This window comes from Barbus barbus (genome assembly GCF_936440315.1).
Source record: "Barbus barbus genome assembly, chromosome: 43".
NCBI classification, from domain to species: domain Eukaryota; kingdom Metazoa; phylum Chordata; class Actinopteri; order Cypriniformes; family Cyprinidae; genus Barbus; species Barbus barbus.
The window spans coordinates 15,083,485-15,098,432 of NC_136721.1; the positions used below are offsets into that span (position 1 = coordinate 15,083,485).

The following is a 14,948-nucleotide window of genomic DNA, read 5'->3' on the forward strand; positions in this document are numbered from 1 at the left end:
TGGATGATAGTGGGGAGACGTAGCCTGCCTGCAGCAACTTCTGAATTTCAGCATTATAAGTGGCGGCCCTTTGTGGTTCTCTGGATAACCGTCTCTCCGTGCTACATAGGAGAGCCAGGACAGCTTCCTTTGGTGCATTCAACGGGGGAAGTGACTCTTTCCAGAGTAATGGGGTAGCGTATCGATTGACTCCATCCACACTAACTCTGATGGTCCTTTCTTCCAGAATGCGGATGGCTTCTGAATCTTGACGCGAGCGTGTAACCACCTTATCGGATCGATAAGGCAAAACGTCCAGTTTCCACAGCTTTTCAACCTGGTTAAAGAGGTCAGAATCTGGTGTCACACAAGAAACAAAGAGACATTCCTGTGGCTGAAGACAAGGGCGAAGAAACCTTGATGGACCTTGCAATGTCCACCCAAGTCTCGTATGCACAGCTGCTGGTCCACCTTTGGGCCCCAATATCACTGGCTCCACCGGCGTGATCAAATGTGGGTAGTCTGAACCGATAAGCACTAATGGTTGAGCTTGATTGATATCGTCCAAGGGAAGGTCTCTAAGATAGCGATACTTTTGCTGCAGGTCAGTGATGGGATAAGTATGCTGGACAAGACCTAGGTCCTTGGCTGTAAAGGCTCCATGAATTTGAAATGATCTGTCAGGTTGCGAAGCTGGAGCTATAGAAAAGGACACCGAACTTCCCCGTATGGTGTGAACCTCATGCCTCACAGTACGAAGAGCTAGATCTTCAACTGTACCTTGAAGGCCCAAACGCTGAGCGGCCTCATGCAGCAGAATCGTTCGCTCTGAACCGTCGTCCAGTACAGCGTAGGTCTCTAGCGACTTGTCTCCATTCTGAATCACAACTCGACTCAATTTAAGTAACACCTGCTTTCCGCTTGTAGAACGGTCAAGATACAAGGTCTGAGAAGTGGAACTCACGGGACCTATGCCCTCTGACTCTTTGATGTTGCCTTTCCCACTTGAATCTGTGCTGGCATTAACATCATGAAGAACTTCAAGATGTTTTCTATCGCATTTCTTGCACTTTGCTTTCAATGTACACTTTGAGGTCTGATGACTTCGGCCGCATCTCCAGCATCTACGGCCCATTTTGATCCAATCCTCAACCTGCTCCTTGTTCAAAAGCTTAAAGTTTGAACACTGATTCATGTAATGCTGGATGGTATCGCAGAACGGACAATATCTTTTGGGCTTCTCCTGCATCCTATCTGAGGACACTGACCCTGTCTTTGAGTTCTCTACTGACTCTCCCTTATGCTCGCCTCCATGCAGAACGGTAGTCAGTTTTCGAGGTGGGAAACCATACTTCTTGTCTTTGCGGGGGGCATGTTTCTCATAATCAGGGTATGAGCTGTACTGGGTTCCCTCCACCTGCACGCGAACCTCATATTCAAGCCAATCTGCCAAGTCAAGCAAAGTAGGAATCGGAGTCTGAAGAGGGTTAACAAATCTCTTAAAGTTGGCTCTTAGGTCATAAGGTAACTTAGCTAAGAGGCGAGATACATGAGAACCGCACTTCAACTCAGTCCAACCTGGGCTACCCAACTGATTCAACATTCCCACTAATGCCCGCACACGAAGAGCGAATCCCTTGAATGCCTTTACATCTCCACTCTTAATTGTGGGTCCATCCATCAAACTGGTGATCCGCTGCAATGCCAGCTGATGCGGTTGCCCATACATGTCGGTAAGAGCTCGCATAGTGTCACTAAAGGGAAAACGACTGTGACTGTAAGAATCTGCAACAAGTAAAGCATCTTCCAATTTCAAATGATCCATTAATATTTGAAACTTAAAAGATTCAGAAGCGTCGTCAGGCAGTACGTTGCCTAAAGCGAGCTTAAGTCTGGCGAACTCTCGTGGGTCATCATGAATGAAATTTGGGATTGTTGGTGTAGGCCCACGATATTGCACTGGCAGCGTGTGCAAAGAACGGTTAAGATCTTGATCCGAAACTGGATATGAACGATCAAACGGATATAGCCGTTCGTTGCCAGGATAGTTCTCAGTTTTAAGATCACGTTGAAATGGAGGACTAGAACGGTCAGCTAAGGCAGTTCCTTGCAAGGTGTGCACTTGGTCCCCATAGTATGTATCATGAAGATTTCTAATGGGCCGATACTCTGAATGCGAATGACAAGTATGTGCATCTGCAGGAGCACGACCAAAAACACGAGGGGGGTAAGATGACGGATGGGACTGCAACAACATGTCATCATCATACTGCCAATAAGGAGGATTCAACTGACTCTGCTGCAAACCACGAACTTTAGCAGTTCGGCCAGGAACGTGTGGCGGTGAGTCATTCACCCGATGAGGAGGTTCAGTATACTGAGGTGTTGACTGACCTGAATGTAATTGGCTACCACTCAGTCCACCTACTCTTTTTAGACGATTAGTAAGATCTTCAATAAGATCTTGATAACCATCACGACGTGCGTGCAGAGAATCATCCCTAGGAGGCGCCAATGGCACATACTCAGATTGACCTGGATTTCGATCATCCTGGTGTGAGGCCAACATACTTGTATCCATTGGTGTAGAAGATACCTCATTTCCCGCACTAGGTGATTGCCGTGAGGGTGATGAAACCTGTAGTGGAGCTGACACAGGAGAACTAGCGATTATATCTGAAATACGTTTCACATCTTGCCGCAGCTGCTTACTCTCCTCTCTCATTTCACGAATACATGAGAGAATATCGGCATTCATTACCGTATTGACCTGCTCATCTGCAAATGTGAGTTGCCTCTGAGGATAACTAACCTCATAGTCCTGAAGATACAACGGCTGACGAGTAATTCTGCGTGGCCTTACCACCTCATCCTCTATCATTCCCTCTCTGAGTCTGGACATCATCGCTGAGACGGTTAAAGCATCCGGCTCGAAGGACCATTAAATGTAGAAAGGGAACTGTATTGCACTAATTACTAATACGATGCCAACCGTTTCAGAGGGTCGATTACCACATCTTGATGTCCAATGACTACGAGAGTAATGAAGAGCAGGTAGACTTACTATGTTGTACTATTTTACTTTAATAAGGTTGAATAACAAATCAAATACAATGTGTACATATGTACAGTCAAAGGATCACATAAATGTAAATAAAATGTACATATGAAGAGAGTAGGCCTACGCAAAATAATAAACAAATACACAATGAATTATTTCAACAGAGTTGAATTTCAAGGATACAGCTGGTCTGTGATTCGTCAGTGAAAATAATTATTACAAGAGTCCGTGTTAGTCTCTTCGAAATGCAACCTATCAGTGATGTGAAGCTGTCGTCTCAGACCCTCAGATGAATGATGAATCCTCTGTGACAATAAATGCAAGTAGACCTAGGATGTGTATCACTCGATGTATGACTCTCAAATGTGGTTCTACAATAAACAAATAAGGTAATCAGTAACAGAAAATTGTATAGATATGCCATTAACACGGCAGACCCGCTGAGATGTTACAACTCTATAATGGTTGATTACGTATGCCATTATTAACATACACACAATCAGGTAACCACACTCTCGCATAACATAAATTATAATGTAGCAGCCATACATCAAGCTGAACAGTGAATACGTGACAATAATAATATAATGAATACTCAAATGTAACTCACAATCTTCAATGACGCACATTCAAGAATCGTCACCAAGGAAACTTCAGCACGAAGTTTAATACCATCCGTTGCCAATGAAGACCACAAAGATTCTTTCCTGCAGTTCACAAAGTGAAGGCGCTGCAGAAAGAGATTTTAATTGGTCTTATATTACTGCCTTTCAGGGAAGATTGCAGGACTTGAACTTCCCTCAGGATCCAAACCGAAAAAACGATCCGCTCTCGCGCGCGCGCTGAGGTAAGCCACGCCTCCACATTCAAATCAATGACCAACATAATAGCGGCACAGCCCTTATAATAAATGAACATAAACTGAACATGGGCTTTTTTACAGATATCATCGAGATTCTAGGATGAAATGTTCAGAACAGCATTGTGTCCTTTGCAAAATGAGATGTTTGCAGACCCCTAACTCTTGAAGGATAATGTACATACTTTATTTCTTTTAATTGCCTCAAATCTATGCAAATGGTGAGACACATCCAGCCCAGTTTAATTCATATTACATTTCAGTTTTAAGTCAGTGACCTTGCATAACACCCTGTAAATCTGGTTAATCAAGTAATTGCAGAAATTTAAAGTCTACATTTTAATATGCTTATCGTATTTAGGCAATAAAGTACTCACTGTGCATCAATATGCCTTTAACATCATGCTTTATTTTAGAACAAACTATTGCGCCATCCTTTTAAAATGGTAAATCCAAACAAGTGCAAAGGTTACAGAACTATACACAAGATGACAATTCAGCAACTGCAAAGAAACTACTTTATGCATTCTTTATTTGTTCATTTTAAGTGCACATTACCCATTTCAGAGTTACCAACATGGGTTGCAGAACAGTTTGATCCTCACTCTCTACCTCCAGAGGAGCCCTAGGCCAATGCAGGGAAATCTTCTGGATCATCTGGGTTTGGAGCCTTAGGAAACGCCAAAACAATATTTAGCCTCAAACCACCACAGGCACAGTTTCTCACACAGCATGAACACCTATCTGGCTTGTAAGGTGCATCAAACTAAGTCTTGCATTTCACAGGACTGTGCTGTCTGGGCATGAGCAAATTATGATGCAACTAACTTACAGATTCAAGTTTTTGTGGAGATCTTTGGGATGGCATGGATGAAGCCCCACGGCCACGACCACCTCGTCCTCCTCTCCCACCACGAGAGGGCCGAGACAGGCTGCCAAAGTTGATCTCCAGTTGACAGGTGATGTCATTGGCCGGGCGGCGGAAAAGCACATCCTCTTCATCCAAGCTACTCTGATGTTTCTTCTAGAACAAGAACAGTTAGTGAATTTATATCCAACAGGCTCTAAGTGCTAAGAATGAAACTCCTCACCTGAAGGAATTTGGACTTATGGATGACCACAGCCTTGGACAGCACAGAGGTGTCTGCCTTACGGATATTCAGCTCTACCTTGGGCCTGCTTTGCTCCTGCAGGGCTTTCCACTCATCCAGTGTCATCTCTAGGGCAACCTCAATCACTTCCTCAGTCTCAGATGGTCTGAAAGAAGATCAATTGTACATTTACATCCATTATGAGCTATAAAAGGAAGCTCAAATTCATAAAGTGAGCAAATAACCATATTCACTGTCAAATATCATCTGCGTTACAAAATATTTCCTGCAGCTGTGAGAAACGGACCTGTTTTCTCCATCAGTCTCATCTGCCTCTTGGGTCTCCTCATTTTCAACGACCTCTTCACTAGGTGACCCCTCTTCAATTTCACTGCAGGACAGAAGGAAAATGACAACTATTGTAAAAATGGGGGGAAAAGCAAAGCGAGAAAATTCCAATCTCACATAATATAAATGTGAAACATCACCTCATATGGTCTCTCATCGATCCCCAGTTGCGAGATCCACTGCCGCTGCGCTTCTCTTCTGATCGGACACTCCTGATTTAAAGCAACATCTAATTTATCAGATGATCATGTGCATAAAGTGTTCCAAGCTCAAATTTGTTCATTTTCAGACTTTCAACCAGTTACTTACGACCCAAATGAAAAAAGAGAATGCAAACACAGTTGCAATATAGCTATCGTTTACGACACTCAACCAAAAGATTAACAATAGTTTTTCTAGAAATGTATGATACCTTTAAGTATTAAAATACGTTATATTTATAAGGCTTATAAAATTATAATAATGTAAATAAATTTAACACACTTTCAGCAATTCCCTTTCATTTTTACATTGTATGCATTTTAAAATTAATATTTAAGGGTCATTTAACATTTTAAAGTGTCATGTTTACTTCTGTATGTGTGCATTTAATTACATTGTTCACAATTCATGTGATACCCAACGGAAAGTTTGGGCCCCAAATCAAACCCAGTTTACCCACTGCATTGGACTCTTAACATGACCGTAATGAGTCACAGCTCACGCTCTGTCACTGCCACTGTGTCTCTCAAACTCTCTCTTTCCCCTCTGGTCAAATCCATCACTGGATCTCGGATATCCTGGGCCTCGGGCTCCTCGTCCTCTTCCTGTACCTCTTCCTCTGACAGGCCTGTCCAGCACATCCACAGGCCTACACACAGATGAAGACAGATCGAGTGGCATGCAAAATAAATTCAGGAAGATGAATAAAAAATAAAGACACTTATTAACACGGAATTAGAGAGACTTGCCTCTCAACAGAGAAGCTGGGGTCGGTGTCTGCGTTGCTGAATTTGCGCTCAAAAGTCACGCGTCTCTCTATTTGCTCCTCAACTTCTCCACGAGCAAGACGGACTTGGCCTAAAACTTTGGACCAAATACGCGCCACAAACAAACGTAAACACTTTAAAATGCTTGAACTCAGCAACCAGGGTCCCCTACATTGGAACTCTTCCAGGGGTTAATTAAATTAGTCGATAATTTATTAAAAGAAAGGCTTGCTACGTCGAATAAAATTAGCCAGTCTTTAACTTAACGTTACCTTGTCCACCCCCACCTACTGGAAGAACGATTGTCCTGTCCCTTTGAGACTCTTTCTTTCCAGATTTAGTCGTGGTTGAGGTTTTCTTTGGCTCCTCTTTCTTCTTCTTCTTCTGTTTCTTTTCTAACCCTGCCGCGTATAAGATGTCGAAAGGGTCGGATTCATCGTCCAGCAGTCGGCCGAAACGATTAGCAACGGCGCATCCATATCCCTCATCAGGCACCTCCTCTACTAACTCCTTCATTTTGATCGATTACTGCAAGAGACCCGAAATAATCGAGTTGCTGTCATCGAAGGACTACAAACACAGCAGAACTAAACTCTGTTTATCTCCTAAATAGAAAAATGGAGATGTTAAACTGTGCCCAAAGATTGAAATCTACTTTGCGAGCACAAATTAACTTAGCCGTCAGTGAGGTTCAGTTAATTGAATTCAGGTTCATATGTAAGCAATTAAGTCTCCGCCCCGGAAGTCAACTTAGTTTCTAGAACGCGCTCATTAATATTAATTACGCACGTTCGACTATTATTTGCTGTCATATTATTGAATATACCTGGTGGATTTTTTCCGGCCTATTTTATTTGCCAATTTTTGTGACTGGAAATGTGAACCAGACTAAAACTACGAGTCTATTATCATTCTGCTATAAACTAGATACATTCATGCCTCTGCAGATGTGTTTGACTTTGTTTCAAATACTACTCATACTAAAACATTTCACAATAAAGCAGTCTGATTATATGCAAAAAACTATAACTCAGACGTTTTGTGAAATGAATTAGATCAAGCCAACTTTAGAGATAACAAAAGGATGTTAAGGATGTTTAAAGTTATTTCAAAGTACAAATTAAATGTAATGTAATATATATACCAGTCTGTGAAGCACGCACATGATTCTGGAACATCACAGGCACCAAAAAATACTATTTAAACATGACTATCAATAATAATAAAAAAAAGATTTAAAAGTTTATTTAATAGAAAAAAAGACATAAGTGGTTTTTCATGATGTTTTTATTGCTGTCACACACAAGCATTGATTCCCAGTCTTGGTTTGAAAATATCATTAAAAATACAGAATCTTGCCAAATAATACTACAGATCATTAGCTATAAACATAATGCTACGCATTACAGAAACTATTTCAAACGGCCCTGAAAAAAAAGATGCAGTGTTTACTTCAGTGTAACCTTTGGTCTTGCAAATATGTAAGAATTTACATGGTGTATTTACATTTATGTTGTTTAAGATTTCTATGATCCACAAACTTCTTCCCACAGCTCTCACAACTGAACGACTTCAGACCGGTGTGCACTCGCTGATGGGTCCTCAGATGCACAGCTTGATTGAACGTCTTACCACAAACATCACAACCAAAAGGTCTCTCCCCCGTATGGATTCTCATGTGCATCTGAATACTGCTGGAATACCCAAACCTCTTTCCACAAATCTCACAACTATACGGCTTTTCCTTTGTGTGCACCCTCTGGTGTACTGTAAGGGCGGCTTGTGAGTAGAACTTCTTTTGACAATGATCGCAACTGAACTTCTTCAACAAAGGACTGACCAGTCGCTCGTGATGCTTCTCTCCTGTATGTATGAGCATGTGCTGATTAAGAGAACTGGGGAATATGAAGGCCTTATTACAGATCGAACACACACAATCCCTTCTTCCTGCGTGAATGATTCGCTTGTGCCTTTTCATGTAGTCTGAACTGGTAAATCCCTTACCGCAAACGTCGCAAAGGAACGGCTTGCTTGAAGTGTGTTTGTGCATGTGCATTTTCAGGGCGTACGCTGTGGTGTACCTTTTCAAACATATTGGACAGCCGTACAGCTTCACTCCCGTGTGACCTGCTTTGTGTCTGTTGAGGTTTCCAGAGGTGGCGAACTTCTTATCGCATACGTCGCAAGTGTATCGTTTTTCCCTCGTGTGCACGAGCATATGCGCTTGCAAATGTTTGCGAGCGCTGAACCGCTTGTCGCAGACTTCGCATGGATAGTCGTAGGTTTTCTCGATGTGACTCTTCTGGTGATTTTTCAAATATCGCTCGCAGCTATAAAAAGCACCACATATCTCGCAACAGTAGGGCTTCTCGCCGGTGTGCAGTGTTTGGTGGTCAAGCATGTTTTGTTTAATTTTGAACTGCTTGTCACATACGGGACAGTTGTAGAGCGTTTCGACTGCTTTGCATCTGTGTCTGCCAAACGAGCGCTTGCCGGGAAAAACCTTCTGACAGTTTGCACAGGTAACCGTCTTTTCTGCCGTATGAAGATGCTTGTGCTTTTCCAAGGAGGCCTGAAATACAAAAGACTTGGAACATATATCACATTTGAATAGCTGAGCTCCAGTGTGCTTCGCTGCGTGTCTGATGAGGCAGCTTCTCATAGTAAAGCGCTTATCGCAATGTGAACATTTGTAATGTTTCACATGAGCCCGAACATGGTTAATGAACTTCCACCTCAGTTCAAAACACTTCCCGCATGTTTTGCATCGGAACAAACCATCATTCGACTGCTTTATCATATCCGTGTTAGGTGTGGTGTTGGACTGGTTGTCTGTGTTTACAATGGTAATACTTAAACCTTGCACAAATGATTCGGTCGCATACTGACTGCTTTCCAAAACAGCACAAGATACGTCTTCGTTGTCCAAGTTACTTTGGAGAATTTCTGTGAGGGGAAGAACACAGAGTATGTTTAAGAGAAACAGGCTGAAAAATGCAATTTAAATATTTATACTTTTTTTTTTTATAAAAATATCGGTCATTATGGGTGCTCCCAGTAATTTTTCACTCATTGCATTTTACATAAATTAACAATTAAAAAGAGACTGTTTTTAAAGAAATATTAAAATCATGTACATGACAGTTTTACATAAATTGCCGTTTACAAGCTTGGGGTCAGTGTGTTTTTTTTATTATTTATTTTTCATTTATACTTTTATTTAAAAAGACCACATGAAATTGACCAGATAAAGTGGAAATGAATACATTAATAATACTGCAAGAAAATTTATTTTAAATAAGTTCTGTTCACCAGAAATCCTGAAAAAAATCTATCAGTTTTCAAAAAAGTATTGAGCAGCAAAACCATTTCTAATATCATAAAAATTTAAACATTTCTTACAACAAATCTGCATCTTATAATGATTTCTAAAGGATCATGCAACACTGAAGACTGGATTAATGGCTGCTGAAAATTCAGCTTTGCCATGACAGGAATACACTACAATCTAAAATAAAATTGAAATAAAAAAAATAAAAATAGAAAATTACATTTACTGTATTTTTGATCACATAAATGCAGCCTTGGTGGGCACAGACCCCAAACTTTTCAATGGTTATAATTATATATTCAGTATTAAATCAAGATACTGCATTTACACTGATTTGTGTCAGTATACAGTCCAAGATGACTACCATATTGTTCAGAGAAACATATTTCTAAACAAAACTGCATTTGAAATCATGCCTTACCTTGTGTAGTGACCTCTAGTGTTTCAAGGGATGTGTTGACAGTATCACAGGTTTCGAGCTGCACAATGAATTCTTCTTCATTCAGAGTGGCTTCGAACTCAATACTCAAATCCGGAGTCGTGTGAAATCTCTGGTGTTTCATCAAGCATTTCATCATTTTGAAAGTATTCCCACATGTCAAACAATTGAAAGGTCTGTCTTTGTGTAAAGCATTGTGAATGTTAAACAGGGCCATGTCATTGAAAGACACTCCACAGGACTCACAAATTAATGGCTCCTGTCTCTCCTCAGCAGCTACGTTTGTGCTTGTGGAAGGCTGGCTTTCACTCAAACTTAAACTGCTTGCCAGAATATCAGTGGGTTCAGATGACAGCTGATGGTACGGAGTATTTGCTGCTTGTACAGATGTTTCATGATTTTCTGATTCCATTTCATAATCCTTGTTCGGTTCAGGCTCGAGAGGCACATTATTTTCAGGCTCAGATGTGGCTGCTTGACCCTCTGTGAGAATATGAGAAAAAAAGTGTTTTGTTTGTTTTTAAATATCATACTGAAAATCTTAAATTCATGATATAAAGAAATACACAATGTTTTATAATAATACGGAATATTATCCTGTCCTGTTTTCCAGTGCAAATGTCTACAGATACATTAATTGAGCAGGAAAATTCGTTTATTATTAAGAGAAGAACAAATATCTGCCAGAAAAATTTACTTAATTAGAAGGGAAAACAAGTTTTCATATACAGCATATTTTACATTTGTATCTCAAGTAAATGTTTCATTTTTAGGGATGTTAAGAAATTTGTATTGGCAAATAAAACTACTGAGGAATATATTATTTATTGCAATGCATTCAACATTTAATGTCACAATATTATGAATTTAACACATTCTGCTCTGATTTAAAACCTTTTTAAGGCCTGTTAAAGACCTGAAGAAACCCTGGATGAATTATAGTCAAACTAGACCAAAATATTTATATACTTACTTAAATGCATAGTCCACCAAAAAAATTACATGTCTGTCATTATTTACTCACCCGTTCCAAACCTGTATGAGTTTATTTCTTCTGCTGAACATAAAAGCAGATATTCTGAAGAATGTTGATAACCAAACAGTTGCTGGTTCCCATTAAACTCCCACAGTATGTAAAAAAAAAAAACACTGAGGAAGTCAATAGGGACCAAAAACTGTTTGGATACCCAGATTATTCAAAATACTTTCTTTTGTGCTCAGCAGAAGAAAGAAACTCATACAGGTTTGGAGTAAATGACAGAATTTTCATTTTTAGGTGAACTATCCCTTTAACAAAATATGTGTGTAATGCCAAGACATACACTAAATATTTGTGTCTTTGCTCAGGTCTGTATTCAAGTTGGTGATTAAGCATAAAGATATACCATTTAGCTTACCTTGTTTTGAGAGCTGAGATTTTGCTGTAGCGTCCAGTACTTGAGCGGAGATGCGATCATGAATCAGTTTAACCATCGTCTCTACTGTGGCTTTACTCAACAGCTCCATGAAATCAGCAAACTCCTTCTGAAACACAAAAGACATCAAGACATCGCCTATTACAATTTCCTGTGTCAAAAATTAGTTTGGTTATAACCAAATTCACTTTTACATTGTCTTAATAATCTTGCGTTATATTTAAGACTTGCCATAATTACTCTGTAGGCACTAAATATTTGACTTCTTCAGACAACATTATAATAAGTTATCTGCACTAATATAGTGTTTTACAGATTCCTGAAGAACTGCATTGCTGTCTTTTGTTCTCAGTGTTCTGACTGAAACAAGGCCAGAGGACAAACATGTTTAGAGGCATTGAACTGTTCACGAGTGTGATCTCCTGCTCCCATTACCAATCACTCAATATGAGTTAACACTGACAGATATGAAAATAATGGCACGTACAATATAAATCGCCAACTCTAGCATTCACTCGAATGAATCAGCCAGCCACAATCAGGAGGAAAATAAAGTAAAAATGGCAAAAAAATATCATTATAATTTCTGGAGATGACGATTGTAATGATTGTTGTGACACACAAATTTAAATCTTGACGAACACATACAGCAAGCTCTTTTTTTGTTTTGGACATAGAGTTGAGACAAAGCTGTTTCATAAAGTTTATAAACAAAGTATATTAAAAAAAATAATCTCATCCTAATGTCAGAATAGAGTAGTTTTGTTTCTTTACAGGATACATATGTCTTTCATATGTCAAAAAATACTTAGATTTGAGTCGAAAACGTAATAATCTCAGGTTATGGCAATGCTAAAGTTGTGGGAAATGTTTCTGTAAGAATCAATGGGAACTGATTTCAAAAACAAACGGGAATCTGAAATAACATTACAAAAACATGAATAAACAACAGCTTACAGCTGCAGAGTGAACAGGTTCATTATATTTATAATATAATTACATTCAATATGGACTTCTAAATATATTCCGTACACTGTGGACTCAAGGCAGTAGTAAACAACTGTCAACAAACATTCAGAAGCGTGTTATGAACAGGAATGAACACTGCATTCGTTCCTCTGCTCTAGAACTTACAGTTTTGGCTTGATTCGCCTGTTTAAGTCTGTTTTTGTTCATTGCAGTCCCCTTGTTGCGCTTCCACTCCTCAGATAAGACAGTCGTGAAGTCAGAGAGATGTTTGCTCAACTCCGACACGACACTTTCAACTAACACCCCCATAACGGAGGACAGTAACTCGTGAATTACTGCCGTCATGCTCAGGGATGATTACTCGACACCTTCCTCCCAAAAAATATGCTTATTACCACATTACATACAAAATTGCAGGTTTAAAAAGTACACTAGCTAGCCATTCGCTTATTAGTAGCGGGTGAACAAACGGAAGGATATTTTTCTATAACAAACATTTCGAATGGAGTGTTTTGTTAAAGCAGTACTGCCACCTAGAGGGTTGGAGTGATTATTAATACTTCCTGAGTCACGAGGGGATTTGCTTATTTTTCAGGTCAAAGATCTGTTTTTATTGCTTCTGTACAGGAAGTATAACGAATCTAAATTGATGACCATGTTAAAGAGATAAATATTGATATTATCTTATTTTTTTACCCCTAGAAAACAAATGCTTTTGTGAATTTGGAGATAATTGCATGTAACAATTTTCAAGAAATTCTATCCTAACTATTGTTGTGACACAAACATCGAAACCTCATAAGAGAATATATTTTTAATGTACAAATCATTTCTTTTAACTTTCACATTTTTTTATTTTTTGTATGGATGCAAAATAGGGACACAGCTGAGCATATTTAAAAAAATATTTTGAAAAAACATTCATATGGATGATGTCCATATTAATAAGCAAATTGTTGATGATTTGTGATTTTTCACCCAAAGAAAACAAAGATTTTGTGAATTTTTAAGATGCATGCAATTATGTTTGCATGTAAAATTCTTAATAATAATTTAATGCATGCAAAAAGTCTTAAGAAAATTGTAAGAACAAAACTTGGAGATTAATTTATTAAATTAATACATAAATACAAATTAATACAGTTACCAATTTAATAATGTTTTGTGTAAATCTGGTAAATTGCATAAACATGGTAGCCATCCCAAACTTGATTAATTTGTTACTTTATTGGATATACACAACATAAGCTTTTTATCAACAACTATAATCAAATTGAACATTTGAACAAAAACAAACATTGAATTGAAGTATTTGACTTCTCATCTGAATCATAATACAGGTAACAAAATGTTAATACAATTCCACAAAATATAGGTCCAATAATGATCTCTGACAAATTTGATTCTTTTACAATTTTACGAATGTTCCATAGAGTCATTTGTTCCGTTGTGGGTTATATTGCATTCATAGAGGCAAAGCTCAATTATCTGTGGCCTCTGCCTCAGCTGCTTGGCTCTCAGGTAGAGGTTGAGGGCTCTGAGGAACAGGACTTTTCACAGCAGGAGTGCATGTGATGGGAATCACTCTCTCGTTGCTCACAGCATTGGCTTCTTTGGGTGCTTGTATCTGTAGCTGGCCATTATTTAAAGAGCAGGTCACCATCTCAGGATTCACACCTTCAGGAAGGTCAAACTCCTGCCTGAATTCTTGGCATCTGTAAGAGAACGATCCTTTCCCGTCATCTTGCTTCTTCTCTGTCTTGCCGCTCACCCGCAACTTCCTGTCCACCTGTTTGACGGACAGCTCCTCCGGAGTGAAATCCTTTGTATCTAGTGTCAGTGCATATTGGCTTCCTTCCTTTCTGAGATGGAATGAGATGGGTTTGAAAGTCGTCATGGGTGAAACATGGTCAATCTCATTGAAAATCCGTTGGTGCATGCGTTCCATGAACTCCAGGTTGTGCCTCATCTCCTGCATGTGTCTCATCATTTCTTTCTCGATCTGAAAGAACAAAGGTCTGGTCTCTGGCCACAGACTGCGCACTGGCCAGTGGAAGTCCGTGAATGGACTGAGGTGAGGCTGAAATGTGCTTGGGCAAAGCATCTTTGGTGGATTTTCTGTGCTGCGTTGAGCTGGTCGAGTTCTTCTGTGCTTCTGTCCCAGTGAACAAGACCCAAGGCTTTTATATGCTGCCTTGGAACATTCCAGTAACGCTCCTCTAGTAGCACTGCAGTGTGTGTCAGCCAACTGAAGAGCTGCTATGACTGAGCACTTGCTGTCATGTTCCAAAACAAGTCAGCTGTATTTTTGTGATTCATCTGTTAAATACCAGAGATGAACATCATTGTTCTATTTCCAGTGACCACTCTGGCGCTCTAATGGGTCTGTATAACTTTCTATTAAGGGAAGTGGTTAATGCGAGAGGATGATACAAGGTTTTCCTAGCATATAGCAACACATCAAGAATAAAAGAATAAAAACACATTA

At 39.5% G+C, this 14,948-nt stretch overlaps 3 protein-coding genes across 5 annotated transcripts; all 3 read right to left on the bottom strand.

Moving 5' to 3' along the window:
* Positions 1-4,066: 4,066 nt before the first annotated feature.
* On the bottom strand, positions 4,067-7,029 carry LOC306861957 (intracellular hyaluronan-binding protein 4). Of its 2 annotated transcripts, none has more exons than XM_079404510.1 (8): positions 6,579-7,029; positions 6,289-6,403; positions 6,042-6,188; positions 5,479-5,550; positions 5,298-5,381; positions 4,991-5,156; positions 4,732-4,923; positions 4,067-4,569 (listed from the first exon to the last, which is right to left on the bottom strand). In XM_079404510.1, the coding sequence occupies exons 1-8, from the start codon at positions 6,820-6,822 to the stop codon at positions 4,525-4,527; spliced, it is 1,065 nt and encodes a 354-aa protein (XP_079260636.1). In that variant the 5' UTR covers positions 6,823-7,029; the 3' UTR covers positions 4,067-4,524. The 2 variants fall into 2 exon arrangements, with proteins under 2 accessions (XP_079260636.1, XP_079260637.1); XM_079404511.1 differs by having other exon boundaries at positions 4,290-4,569; positions 5,069-5,156; positions 6,579-7,025.
* LOC306861956 (uncharacterized protein) lies at positions 6,702-12,964 on the bottom strand. Of its 2 annotated transcripts, none has more exons than XM_079404508.1 (4): positions 12,626-12,964; positions 11,474-11,600; positions 10,059-10,559; positions 6,702-9,252 (listed from the first exon to the last, which is right to left on the bottom strand). In XM_079404508.1, exons 1-4 carry the CDS (start codon positions 12,803-12,805, stop codon positions 7,796-7,798), a joined length of 2,265 nt encoding a protein of 754 aa, XP_079260634.1. In that variant the 5' UTR covers positions 12,806-12,964; the 3' UTR covers positions 6,702-7,795. The 2 variants fall into 2 exon arrangements, with proteins under 2 accessions (XP_079260634.1, XP_079260635.1); XM_079404509.1 differs by having other exon boundaries at positions 7,577-9,252; positions 11,474-11,597.
* Positions 12,965-13,558: 594 nt separating this feature from the next.
* LOC306862096 (heat shock protein beta-11-like) lies at positions 13,559-14,613 on the bottom strand. Its single transcript, XM_079404728.1, has one exon. It carries the CDS (start codon positions 14,562-14,564, stop codon positions 13,941-13,943), a length of 624 nt encoding a protein of 207 aa, XP_079260854.1. The 5' UTR covers positions 14,565-14,613; the 3' UTR covers positions 13,559-13,940.
* Between the last annotated feature and the right edge of the window lie 335 nt (positions 14,614-14,948).

Bases quoted from the DNA above. Each gene is read 5' to 3' on its own strand.
- LOC306861957 (XM_079404510.1), bottom strand. From the start codon at position 6,822: ATGAAGGAGTTAGTAGAGGAGGTGCCTGATGAGGGATATGGATGCGCC. The intron at 5,551-6,041 runs GTGAGCTGTGAC...GCTTTAAATCAG, and splicing joins CACAGTGGCAGTGACAGAGC to GAGTGTCCGATCAGAAGAGA. The intron at 5,157-5,297 runs GTCCGTTTCTCA...ATCTTCTTTCAG, and splicing joins GAGACTGATGGAGAAAACAG to ACCATCTGAGACTGAGGAAG.
- LOC306861956 (XM_079404508.1), bottom strand. From the start codon at position 12,805: ATGACGGCAGTAATTCACGAGTTACTGTCCTCCGTTATGGGGGTGTTA. The intron at 11,601-12,625 runs GTAAGTTCTAGA...TTTGTGTTTCAG, and splicing joins AGGCGAATCAAGCCAAAACT to AAGGAGTTTGCTGATTTCAT. The intron at 9,253-10,058 runs GTAAGGCATGAT...TTCCCCTCACAG, and splicing joins ACTAGAGGTCACTACACAAG to AAATTCTCCAAAGTAACTTG.
- LOC306862096 (XM_079404728.1), bottom strand. From the start codon at position 14,564: ATGCTTTGCCCAAGCACATTTCAGCCTCACCTCAGTCCATTCACGGAC.